Raw genomic sequence first — 13,688 nt, 5'->3', positions numbered from 1 at the left:
TTTAAGGATCAAAAAGAAAAAGCGACCGAATGGAATCTACTGACATCAAGCGACAAAAGCCTTCTGTTCATTCAAGACAGTTGATTTCTAAGCCACTGAGCTCATCTGTTAGCAATAACAAAAGAATAGTTAGTACTAAAGGAAAGTCAGTTGCAGAGTATAAAAATGAGGAATATCAAAGATCTGAAAGAAGCAAGCGTCTAGAAGCTGATCGGAAGATTCGTTTGTCAAGCAGTGCTTCTAGAGAACCTTATAAGAGTCAACCTGAAAAAACTTGTCTCCGGAAAAGGGACCCTGATAGGAGGACCAAATCCCCTACGCCAGATGGTTCTGAGGTAGTAAATGTTATTGCAGATGTAAAACAAAGCAATTCTTTTTGAGGCTTTAGAACTATTTATTCACTCTGACCTTGTCTGTTATATGACTGCTGATTCCCTTTTTCTTTAAACATCAGAGAATTGGGCTTGAAGTGGATAGACGTGCAAGCAGATCCAGCCAATCTTCTAAGGAAGAAGTGAACTCTGAAGAATATGGCTCTGACCATGAGACTGGCAGCAGTGGTTCTTCCGATGAGCAAGGCAACAATACTGAGAATGAAGAGGAAGGGGTGGAAGATGTGGAGGAAGATGAAGAGGTAGAAGAAGATGCAGAGGAAGATGAAGAAGTGGATGAAGATGGAGAAGAGGAGGAGGAGGAAGAGGAAGAGGAGGAAGAGGAGGAGGAGGAAGAGGAGGAGGAGGAGGAGGAAGAATATGAACAGGATGAGAGAGACCAGAAGGAAGAGGGAAATGATTATGATACTCGAAGTGAAGCTAGCGACTCTGATTCTGAATCCGTTTCTTTCACAGATGGATCTGTCAGATCTGGTTCAGGCACAGATGGATCAGGTACTACTTTTTGTATTTATAAGTTTGTTTGTTTTTTTTTTTTTTAAAACCTTATTTTATTTCTGAACATGTTTAAATTGAATTACAAAATATTTTGAGATGGGGATGTTAATAAGGTTGTCTTGGGATTTTTTTTTGTAATTATATACTTTTGAGTAATAGTAAATGTGTTTCCCAGCTTCAAATTGATTGTGTTCTAAATGAATACAAGTCTGTTTATTTCTCTATATGGAAATGTATTTCAGGTTTTAATGTTATAAATTCTTAGATTTTCATGCTAGTCAACAGCTTATTTAAACACTGATTCTGATGTACTTGAAGTATATTGATATGGAACCTGTCTACTAGTTATTACAGTAATTCCATGTTAAATGTCTCTAGATTTCTATCATATGGTAATAGAAATTTTAACTTTTTTGGAGGGAGTACACAGTGTTTTTCCAATTCTGTACTTGTGGGTTGACACACTTGGGCGGGATCTCCCAAAGGCTGGGTGTAAAAGTACAAGAGGTGGAAAATAAGAGTTTAAGATTTTTGTGGGGAGATTGTTTAAGAGCTGTCTTGGTCATTCCTTCAGTACTACAAGTCCTACCACTTTATCACTATCTGATCTACGAGATGTAAATATAGGAATGGTAGGTAGTTGCAGTCACTAGGCTAAGGCAGGTGGGACCCTCTTTTGAGGGGAAATTCAGAGCGTACAACAAGGAGAGGTCACAGTACTTAAGAGATCCCTTGCCATTTTATGATGGTTATGCATACTGTCATAGCTGTCTTATGTCCGGATGCAGCCAGATCTGCTGTGTATTCTAAATGAACTAAAAGTTGGAATAGTAAGAAAAATTTTATTGTTTTGTTATGTAGGATCTTTACAACTTCATTATTATAAAATTTTATCATTTTATAGTACATTGTTGGTATATCATTTTAAAAGTACATCGTTAGTTATATTCTTAAAATTGTATAGGTGATAAATCCAATGGCCAGCTATTTTCTATTTTTTAGAGATTGGTAACTGAAGTGCTTTCAACCTTTTGCTCATTGGAGTTCTAGTTTTGGGAGTTTAGAGAGGATTTTAAAGGAGGATAAAGAGTTAAACTGAGTAGATGAGTAGTTGAGTTTGATATAAAACTTGGTGGAATATTTTTTAAGATTTTATTTATTTGAGAGAGAAATCAAGAGAAAGCACAAGCAAGGGGTGGGAGCAGAGGGAGAGGGAGAAGCAGGCTCCCTCTGAATAGGGAGCCTAATGTCGGGCTCAATCCCAGGACCCTGGGATCCTGACCCAATCCGAAGGCAGAGGCTTAACCGACTGAGCTACCCAGGCGCCCCAAACTTTGTGGAATCTTTAATTGTACTTTCCCATTGTACTTTTTGCAAACTGATGGGATTATATATCTTTTATAATTTAGTAATGGATAGAGAACAAAAGGTGCACTGACAATATGAATGAATGTTCACTTACTGTGATGAATGTGTGAAACATCCATGTAGGGTAGGGGATATTTTATTTTAGGAATCTTCTTTTTGGTATCTATGTTAGGAACAATATTTGTCCTATTTAAGTCAAACAAGGGAGACTTATTTGAATGGGTAGGACTTAAAATAATCTGCATTTTTAACAAGCTCCTAGATGATGCTGATACTGTAGCAAGGTACTTGATAATACTTCATATTTTTGTGGATAAGGCATTTCAGATTAAATGGTAGACAATAGTTTCATGAGCCTTGATATCAGCTGTTTATTGAAGAATTTGTTGTTTTAAAAGAGATACCTGGAATTCTTACTTTGCTTATTAAAAGAAACTGAATTTTCCTTGGAAGATCCTTTTATGTGGAACATGTTTTAGAGACTGTGTTTAGTGTGCAGGAAATTATTATTTTTAATCATGGAGTAGTTTTTCATAAAAATGTTTGAAAGAAAAATGGGAGTGGATTTGGAACTCCTTAATTAGGAGATGTCTTTTTTTTTTTTTTTTTAAAGATTTGTTTATTTTGAGAGAGAATGCGCAAGCACGTGCGGGGTCGGGGGGGGGTTAGAGGGAGAGTCACCAGCGGACTCCCTGCTGAGTGTGGAGCTCGATGTAGGGCTAGATCTCATGACCCTGAGATCATGACCTCAGCTGCAGTCAAGAGTTGGACGCCTAACCAAATGAGCCACCCAGTCGCCCCAGGAGATGTCTATTTTTAAACAGAAGAGATCACAGTTTAGTTTCTGTGTTACGAATTTTCTAGCTTCTAGTTTATTTTATTTTTTTTTTCTTTCAGAATTTTCAGTAACATATATAAAAGTGGCACACTTTGGTAGTCATTAAAAGTTTATATGTTAGATGACTTTCATTGTTCTTTCAACCTGAGACTAATGAGATCATAAACTTAAGAGCAGTAGGAGTTATTTATTTAAAAAAAAAAAAGATGAAAAATCCTTGGAGATTTCTAATGGTATTTATTTTAAAAGTTAAGGAAGTTTTCTCTTAAAAAAAAAAAAACGGGCAGGATCTTAACTTTGCTTTTTTTTTTTTCTGTATCATGTTAGTGAGAGATCCTTTTAGTACTTTATAAAATATTGTTTTTAATTATCAACCAAAGGTGTATTATTAGTGTTCAGTTCGTAATGCTTGGACTCCTACATGTTCAGAGAGAAAAAATGATAAAGATGCTAGAATTTTAAATATAATTTATATATAAAATAAACTTAACAAGATTTTATTTTTAATCTCTTTGAATGTCATATTCATTGAATTACTGAATTGGGTTTCTGTTCAGTGCTAAGCACTATATAGGAATGTGTAGTCAGTGAACAAAACACATGTATGAGAAAGAGATTTAGGATTTTACAAAACTTCCTGTTTCTTATCTGTTTGGGTGAGGTTTTTCAGTCATTTTATATTAAAAAGCTTCAGTCTGTTCACTTGAAGTCTTACAGTTGGCCCTGAGGGAAAGGATTCCTGAATCTTTTGAAAGTTTGTGGGTGCCTGGGTGGCTCAGTTGGTTAAGTGTCTGCCTTCAGCTCAGGTCATGATCTCAGGGTCCTGGGACGGAGGCCTGTGTCCGGCCCCCTGCTCAGCAGGGAGTCTGCTTGTTCCTCTCCCTCTGATCTCTCTTGCTCTTGCTCTCTCAAATAAATAAATAAAATCTTAAAAAAAAAAAAAAAAAAACTTTTGAAAGTTCAGGTATCATTCAAAGCAAGTGAGCCCGGAAATAAATGCTTTTCTGGAAATAAATATATAGCTAGTTATTTGAGATATCATGATGCCCCCATGGTTGCTTGCTTTAAATGGGCTTGGCTTTGTAATTGTGCCAGTATGTGTTTTCCTGCTCTGCTCTTTCAGCCCTGTGTTAGGAAAATCATTGTCACTTACAAGCTTCTTGTTACATCTATTTGGAGAGACAGCAGTACATGATAAAGGGAAAGATGCTTAAACTAAATGAAAAGGAACTTAGAATGTCCTTGGAATTTTCCATCTTCAAACTGGTTAGACCTGGAATCCCCATTCAGGAGTAGTAGTAGTAAAATATCTTTTCTATTTGCTCAATAAGAAGAGAACTCAGGGCTTGTACTTTCAAGTTAGAGGACTTGCATTTGATACTGGGTTCTGCCATCCAGGAACTGTGGGACATTGGCCAAGTTGCCTAACCACTCCTCTTTTCAGTAAATGAGAATAATGGCTTTAAGTATTTCATGAGCTTGTTAGGAGGATTAGGGGAATAATTTAGCTAAATCTTTTTAAATAGGTAACTGTTTATAGTCATATAATGGAAAATTATATGCAGGACCGTTTTTTTTGTTAGCCTTCTATTTTTATAAAAGTAAATGTGTGCATATTCTTTCCATACTTATTCCTCCTTATCTTCTAGCTGAAAAGTAAAGGAACTTACAATGGTATAATTAAAATACCAATAAACAGAGACAGGAGAGCCTAATCCATTTTAGGTGTTTGTTTATATGCTTATAAAGTTCCAAATTAAGCTTGAAATTGTTCTTAAATAACAGGTAATGCAAAACCTCTTCTGTCCACCGAAGATTCTCAGCTTTTTAGTAGAAATACATAGGCTGTTGATAACATTTTAGGAATAAATTTTAAATTGAATTTGAAAACAACAGCAGTAATCCAAGAGGGATATGGTCACGAAGAATGGAATTGAAGACACAAAAGCAGTGGCAACCAGAAGAGGAATCACTAACTTACTATAGTGTATTATTATTACTATTTTTTTTTTTTTTAAAGCTTTGGGTTCTGGGGTTTGTCAGACATCTAAGAATCAGTTGGAATTGTAATGAAGAATGATAGTATACTTTTTAGAGAGAGGATTTAGAACAGTGGTACCTGGTACAGAGAAAGAAACACAGTATATTTGACTGAAATAAAAGATGTGTTTGCTTTGCAGATTTTTCCCTCTTTGAAAATTTTAAGACTACCTTTATGTAGAGGATAAGTAGTTCTCAGTTACATGGTCATGTGTTTTTAATTTGAAGTTGGTGGGAGAAGCAATATGTTTCTGTTTTTTGAACAGTGCCTTTGAAATGGAACACCTTCTGAGGAAATTGAGGGGTTAGGGGAGAGATTAGCAATGACTAATACTTAAGGATTGTGCAAAAACCAGGCACATGATATATTCTTGTTCGAGTACCTGTACCTATATTGTAATGTTTTTAAAAATCTTGTTTGAATTCTTTTTAGATGAGAAAAAGAAGGAAAGGAAGAGAGCTAGAGGCATCTCTCCAATTGTTTTTGATAGAAGTGGAAGCTCTGCATCAGAGTCATATGCAGGTATCCTCATTTTACTTTTATTTGTGATCATATCTGACTGATTTTAATGTAATTTGCTGTAGAAAGTGTGGAGGCTGTAGTTTAGTGTGAACTTGTTGATGTTCATTAGTATTGATTTTTGGCATGTTCAGTGTAATAATTCTAGAGGAAACTAAGCTTTTTCTTATTATTTTAATCCTGTTCTGTTACTGCTTAAGTGGAATTTCACTTTTTTTTTCCTTGGAAGATGATGATTCAGTGACTAGTTTTCTGAGTGGGAAACTGTTCAAATATACATATTTTAAAAAAAATCCAAACAACCCAAAAAACAAAAACACTCGTACACATTGAGAAGTATTTTTTTGTGTGTGTGTGGGTGCGCCAGGAAGAATAATTTGTCTTGAATGAGAACTTTATGTGACAAGACTGTAGAAATTTTGTCTTATCTCTATTAAAGCTCAATCTGAACAAATGTACTTTGGCTAAATACAGGTTCAGAAAAGAAGCATGAGAAATTATCATCTTCCGTTCGTGCTGTCCGAAAAGGTATCATTTAAATTTGAAATTGTTTTCATTGCATGCTGCATAAAGTCATTATTTTGCCTTATTAGTTCTCCATTAATGGTTGGTTTTAATGTAGTAATGTTCTGATATATTATGTTAAAAGAATTAATAATGTAGTCTTAACAGACAGCTCCACATTTACTTCTTAACTGCATATCTTTTAGAACAATAGCAAACATCTTAGGATATTTTATAGTTTTGGACACAGTGGATGGTTTATATATATATATTTAATAGCATAATGGTCTATTTAAATGAATAATCTGGTAAAAGAAATCTATAAAATTTATAGCTATTTTCATACTTAAATATGAATCTGATATATCGGAACATCACTAGATTAGGTTTAACTTCTTGCAGAATGCTGGTGTCTTTTCTTAGCTTTGCTTTATTATGTGTTGTGGCTTAGCTTTCCAGGTCGAATGGGTGATGATGAATTTTAAAAGTTTAGCTGGGTTGTGGAGGGCTAATTTCAGTACAGCTTACACCTCTGTGATAATGGCCTCTGGTTAATTGGTTTGGATTTTTTTTTTTTTTTTTTTTTTTTCAGATCAAACCAGTAAACTCAAATATGTCCTACAGGATGCAAGATTTTTTCTCATAAAGAGTAACAACCATGAGAATGTGTCTCTTGCCAAAGCTAAGGTATTAGCATCAGTTCTGTTGAAACTATCCCAGTCTTGAAAATTTTAAATGGGAAGGTGGACTTGAGTATCTTAGTAGTATACTGTGATTTTCATTAAAACTTTAAAGATCCATAGCCCACTTGCTGTTTAGGATCTGCTTTGTGGCTGGTTAGGCAACCTAGTAGTAATTTCAGTTAGAGTCTTCTAAAGATGCTTTTAGAAGTCAAAATATTTGATATTGAAGAATATGTATGTTTTATACTCTGTACCGTAAGAGAGTATTTTTTTAGATTTTTGTGTTTCTGTATTCAGTTGCTAACTTCCTGTACTAACACTTCTTTAAATGTTTCTGTAATTAACCTTTTTTTTGTTTTATATTGATGCTGGTTTTACACCTTGAGATCTTCTTGAGAAGAAATCATTCTTTTACGGAGAATTTCTTTTAGTTTTAGAAGTAACATCACTTGAATTTAGAAGAAAAGGGAAAGAGCTTAAAGGCCCACCCCAATGCTTTACAAAAATGATATGTCCAGTTGCTGTAGGATGTTGTAAGATACTAATTTTATGTTTATGTTTTTGCTGCAAAAATACATTTGTCACACCATTATAAAATTTTTCTTTTCTTCGTTTAAAATGAGTCATTACAGCTTCTACTGATTGTTAGAAAGTTAATTTTTCTAAACATATTTTTGTCAGTGTTAATATCTTAATATTTCTCACAATAATAATTACCCATCAGACTTTATAAATGGAAGCTATATACCAAATAACTACATAGTGGAAGTTTATTCTGTTCCTCCGCTAGAGTGAATTTAGGCAGAAGTACATTAAGCACTTAGTATGAATGAGATCTAGTTTGTATGAGCAGAATGAACTGAATTAGAGCTTCTGCCTTTACCATGCTATTTCTTCTGATCTTTTCATGAACAAATAATAGATTAAAATTCTTTAGAGATTAATAACTTTGTTCTGGCTCTGTGTACAACACAGGTCTCTAGTCACACTAATGCATAAACATTTGAACTTAAATAGAAGAAATGAGAAATGCTAGGAACTGGACAAAAATCTTCACTGATGGATTTACTAATACAGTATTTTTTAATTATTTTGGTTAGGCAGTTTTTTAAGGAGAAAAATGCGCTTACCATGATTCATCTGTAAACAACATGTTTTTACCACAGTAAATGGTTGTGATATTAAAATAATTGTAGGTGATTGTTTCTATTATGTAGAATTCTAGCCCATAAGATTTGACACCCCCCCACCCCAAGGTGTTTTCTAGTTGCTTTAATGATTTTGCTTAAGGTTCGGAATTTTCTCCATATTTTTCCTGAGTTTTTAATAAGTTAGTACATTATTTTAACACCTGTTAAATAAGACCTTTATTATAGCTTACTTGAATTTAAAATACAACAGTATCAGTAACCTTGGTCTTTTGCAAATATAATTGCAAAGATAAAAGATTTTCATTAATTTCTGTCTATGATCCTTATATTATTTGTGTAGGGTGTTTGGTCCACGCTGCCTGTAAATGAGAAGAAATTAAATGCTGCATTCAGATCTGCAAGGAGTGTTATATTAATATTTTCTGTCAGAGAGAGTGGAAAATTTCAAGGTAAGAATAAAAATAATTCGGATATATAAAAACATCATTTATATTAGCATCTGTATTTTATATTGTGATTTGATTCCCTTAGGATTTGCAAGACTTTCTTCAGAATCACATCATGGAGGATCTCCTATACATTGGGTGCTGCCGGCAGGAATGAATGCTAAAATGTTGGGAGGAGTTTTTAAAATTGACTGGATTTGCAGGTAAATTATACATTAGTGGAGATAATAAAATTTGCCCTTGTTTTGAATGGGCTACCAGTTGGCAGTAATGTTAAAACTCCACAGTTTAGTTTTACCTTATTCTTTCTGATTATCATTCTTTTTTGTTTGTTTCATTCCTAGGCTGATTTGAATGCAAAAAATTTAGCAGTGTTAAAGTAAAAATATATCAGTATGTTTTGCTTGTCTTGTTCACTGTCTTCATAAATACATGATGTAAAGGGCAAAGGTTTATTTAGTCGAGAGCTTTATGTATTTCATTTGTTCTCTATATTAGTAATACAGTAGTAAGTTTGTCATGAATTAGACAATTGCTTGATATGTTACCTGGATAGATCTGTATTATTTTAGTGACTTAATTATGTCATTTAGTAACTGGAATAGGAAATTAGTAGTCACTCTTTAACTTGGCTAATGTTTTGGAGGTGACTGATTTAGTTGTGAACAACTATTATTTCTTTTTTTTTTTTTTTTTTTTTTTTTTTTTACTATTTTACTTATTTATTTGACAGAGAGAGAGAGAGAGCAAGAGAGGGGACACAAGCAGGGGGAGTGGGAGAGGGAGAAGCAGGCCTCCCGCTGAGCAGGGAGCCCGATGCGGGGCTCGATCCCAGGACCCTGGGATCATGACCTGAGCCGAAGGCAGACACTCAACGACTGAACCACCCAGGCGCCCCAGCGACTATTATTTCTTAAGGAAGTTAGCATATCATGTTTAGTTGGCATTATGATGTTTTGAACTGATGTGATCAAGATTTAAATTTGTTTATTAGAAAAAGACTCATTTTGAGCACCAAGTTATTACCACTATTTTTATGTTCTTACTGAATGATTGTGCAATGTTAAAAAATGATTAAAGAAGTAAATTTAGGTGATACAGACTTTAACACTTCATGAAATGGTCAGTGTCCTGTGGAGAACTGCAGAATGGGGCAGAAGGCAGAAAGCTTTTATAGGATAAAGAATAAAGAACAAGGAAGAGACAAATAGAAAATGGTTGGATAGGGCTATGTTGTCAACCTTGTTTGGGATAAAAAGCCCATACTGGGGTGGCTTGGTGTTTGGGGATTGGCTGATTGGATATACTGCATTTCTGATCAAGCCAAGCACAGGGATACAAAAGTTAAATCTAAGCTTCAGTCTGTTGGCATGGCACCTTGGGCACGAGCAGTTACATCCTGGACCTAGAAAGTTATTTTAACATAAAAAGCTAATTATTTGAGTGAACTTTATAATGACATGCATACATCTATTGCCTATAAAATTAATTTCAGTAAAAAAAAAAATTACCTGAAACAGACCATATGTATTTTTTGTAAGTTAAAGTTAGCTTAGGTGTTAGATTTTGATGGAGATGGAGAATGAAAAATATTATTCATGTTCTGGAAGACAAACTAGCAGAAGAGCATGGAAACACAAACCATTGGGCTGAGGAGGTGGGAGGGTGGCGGGGGGTATGTGAGTGTGATAGGGAGCCACCTTTTTTTATGAAGCAGGTGATAAAGAGAACAAAAGACAAAGATGAACAATAATATGGGCCAGCCTAAGGAGTTTAAACTTTTACTTTCGGGACAGTGAAAGACTATGAAGATACATGGGCAACTATATAGTTAAAAATAGTGCATTAGGTTGACTGTTGATACTGTTGCAAAAAGCTGTCGGCATGAAAATGTATCATTATTCCTCACACCATCATTACTTTCTATAGGGAAAAATTAGAAGCAAACTAAATTCTTCCATGTAGGAAATTGGTTAAATTATGGTTTGTCACTTAAATGCAGAATTATCCATGTAATAACATGGAAAAACATAACAAATAAAAAAATTACATAATTATAATGTGGGAATGCAGTGTTAAGACCTTAGGTGATATCCCCCTGCTCCATTGCACCCAGGGTTTTAAAATAATAAATTTATGGCTGTTCAGAAATTAAGGTTGTAATTAAGTTACACTTAAATTATAATCAAATTAAAATTATAAAATTTCAAAATCCAGTGGCACTTTATAGGGAAAACAAGGTGCTTACTATTTTTTAGCAGAGGTAGACTGAGTCATTTATTTGGATGACTATAACTGTAAAGGCCCAAGAAGTTTGTTAGTCTATGGTTTTATGATTAGAAACATCATTGGTGTTACTGGAAAATATTTGGAGATGATGTTGCCCTAGATTAGGAAGCAAATTTTATTTTGAATGTTACTTGTTCTATTAATCTTCATTTCCAAATTGTTGATAAGGAAATTTATTTCAGAAGGTGAGCTTAATTTGTTCATATATTATTGCTTTCCTATTCCTCTTCATTGACTTATTGGCTATTTCATTAACTTGTTTGAAATGCATATACCAACAGAAGAGGTACAAACCCAAAAGTTGATCCTACTAACATTTTGTACAAAATTTTGGGTAGTAAAGTTTCTTTATTGTATTTAAGTTTTAGGTGTACCTGGAAAGAATGTCCTTTTTTTTTTTTTTTTTTTTTTTTTTTAAGATTTATTTGAGTGGCGCCTGGGTGGCTCAGTCGTTAAGCGCCTGCCTTCGGCTCAGGTCATGATCCCAGGGTGCTGGGATCGAGCCCCGCATTGGGCTCCCTGCTCCATGGGAAGCCTGCTTCTCCCCCTCCCACTCTCCCTGCCTGTGTTCCCTCTCTCGCTGTGTCTCTCTCTGTCAAATAAATAAAAATCTTAAAAAAAAAAAAAGATTTATTTGAGAGAGAGAGTGTGCACAAGTGGGGGGGGGGGGCGAGAGACTCTCAAGTAGACTGTGCGCTGAGCATAGAGGCCGACAAGGGGCTTGATCTCACTACTCTGAGGTCATGACCTGAGCCGAAACCAAGAGTTGGGTGCTTAACTGACTGTTGTGCCACCCCGTGCTCAGAACAAATTTTTTTTTTTTTTTTTTTAAGATTATTTATTTGAGAGAGGGAGCACACACACATAAGCAGGGGGAGGGAGGGGTAGAGGGAGAGGGAGAAGCAGGGAGCCCAGACACCAGACTTGATCCCAGGACCCTGAGCCAAAGTCAGATGCTTAACCGCCTAGGCGCCCTCTGAAAAAATATTCTTAAATAAAATTATAACTTTAATTTTTTTATATATAGCTTTAATTTTGAAAATACTCATCACTTATGTTCAAGAGTAGTTTTATAATACTTAAGAGTTCTGAGGGGCTTGTAATATTTATTACATTGGTATTTTCCTTGGGGTAAATCTCTTGTACTCTTAAATTTTCATTATAAAATGAGAATTATATTTGACTCAGAGTTAAAAGTATCAAACTTTATAAACAACTAACGCTTTAATTGCTGTAACTGCTATTAGTATTTTTCTTTTCAGATAAAGTAGTTATGATAGACTTATTTAAGCACCCTTTGGATTTAATAATAATTAGACAAAAGTATCTTTGGGTGTGGTTCCTAGATTACTTGCATCAGTAGTATCTGATTGTTAAAATGTAGAATCTTGAGACACACCCCAAACCGATGAATTTCTGATGGCTCAGGTATTTTGTTAGACACACTGAAGTTCACAACCACATGATGCATGTTAGCAGATAGGAGAGGAGCCACAAAAAGTGACTTAAGTTGTCACTGGGAGTTAGTTCAAAATAAGGCTATATTCTATGAAATGTCATTCTTCCAGAATTAAATAAACTGATGGTATTTATGGTCACTCATTTAATGACCATTCTAGATAACCCATTTTCTCTTTTCTTTTAGAATTTTTCCATTACTCCTTTTAACTTTTAAGAATCTAACACTATCCAGTACCTAAGAACCTTTGTACAGTTGTATGTTCTTTTGTTAAATTTGCCCCCACTTAACCAGGCTCTTTAAATCAGTGAGTTACTTCCACGTTCTCTAGAGTACTCACAGTAAAGCTAGGGCTTCATCATTACATATGTCTGTTCAAAAGGTAATTTTTAGGATGCTTATTCTGTAGTTGTGATGACCATAGTCCTGCAGTTTCTCTTAATGTATTCTGAGTCCTGTTTTGCCTAGGGACTCAGAGTTCTTGGTTGAGCTTAATTTGTCAACACAGAAAAATACCTCTAGAATCTAGCTAGTTAGAACCAATGCCACCAAAGAAGATTAACCCCAACTGACTCAACCAGCTCAATGTATGGTTTTATTTTGGACCTTCAGTATTCCATTGCTAATATTTAAATAACAGTGATAACTTTACAGTAATAATTTGTAATTTTCCTATATTTTGGTGGCTTGTAGGTTATTCCTTTCCTATAACTGTTTTTTAACTGGCAGTTTAGAGGGATAATCTAAGAAAGTATTAAAGTACAAAGAATTAACTAGAGATTTCCCTCTAGATACTCTAGACTTTGGTATAGGCTTGTTAGTATAGTCTTTTTTTCTTTTAACTTCCGATAGCCTGAAAAGTTTAAAAAAAAAAAAAAAAGCGTGTGTATATATTTTGTGTATGTGTATGTATACATTCTTGAACCACTCTTGATTTGTGAAGTAAGATCAATATTACACTAAGAATTCAAGCTTTTTAGTAATACCTAGTGGGCATTTCCGTTCCTCATAGGCCACTTCCCCTGTATGTTCACATCACCATCACCACAGAGCATGCCACCTGTTACTTTGACTTTAGATACACATTTCTTTTTTTCCAAGGTTTAAGGAAGTTATAAAATTTGAGCATTCTATATTCATCTTTAAGAAAATTCGTGTAAGATTAGAATAAATGGTTATGTAGCTTATCCACTGGATCAGAGTTATTTGTTTGTGTTTTTTCTTCTCCATTATACCTTTGCACAAGCTCTCTCATTGCTTCAAATGTAACTCTTCCTTAACTCCTAACATTTGGCTTTTCTTGGGTCACTTTTCTTTGAGCATATGGGATATGCTACTTCCAGGAAGCATTTTTTGATTATTTTCTTTCTTTAAAATAGATACGGCCATCCATATTAAAAACAACAAAACTTGTCTATTTGTGGTACCCATTCTTTTACCAAAATAATTGTGTGTGCTTATTTATTCTTTTTTGATAGCTGTGGAAGAAAATTTGTATGT

The 13,688-nt window shown here is 34.5% G+C and overlaps 1 protein-coding gene across 3 annotated transcripts in view; it reads left to right on the top strand.

Annotated features, from left to right (window-relative positions):
* Positions 1 to 13,688, top strand: part of YTHDC1 (YTH domain containing 1) — a 35,952-nt gene that overhangs the window by 10,788 nt on the left and 11,476 nt on the right. For all 3 annotated transcript variants that reach the window (XM_035004878.1, XM_035004877.1, XM_035004879.1), the window contains exons 3-9: positions 7 to 335; positions 455 to 887; positions 5,570 to 5,659; positions 6,131 to 6,184; positions 6,753 to 6,847; positions 8,335 to 8,443; positions 8,526 to 8,643. In XM_035004878.1, coding sequence (XP_034860769.1) covers positions 7 to 335; positions 455 to 887; positions 5,570 to 5,659; positions 6,131 to 6,184; positions 6,753 to 6,847; positions 8,335 to 8,443; positions 8,526 to 8,643 — 1,228 coding nt within the window. The remainder of the gene's footprint in view (positions 1 to 6; positions 336 to 454; positions 888 to 5,569; positions 5,660 to 6,130; positions 6,185 to 6,752; positions 6,848 to 8,334; positions 8,444 to 8,525; positions 8,644 to 13,688) is intronic.

The sequence above is a fragment of the Mirounga leonina genome, unplaced genomic scaffold (assembly GCF_011800145.1).
Source record: "Mirounga leonina isolate KUSES-001 unplaced genomic scaffold, KU_Mleo_1.0 Mir_129, whole genome shotgun sequence".
Taxonomy (NCBI): domain Eukaryota; kingdom Metazoa; phylum Chordata; class Mammalia; order Carnivora; family Phocidae; genus Mirounga; species Mirounga leonina.
Note: the sequence above shows the minus strand (reverse complement) of the source record. Positions and strands in the feature narration are given on the sequence as shown.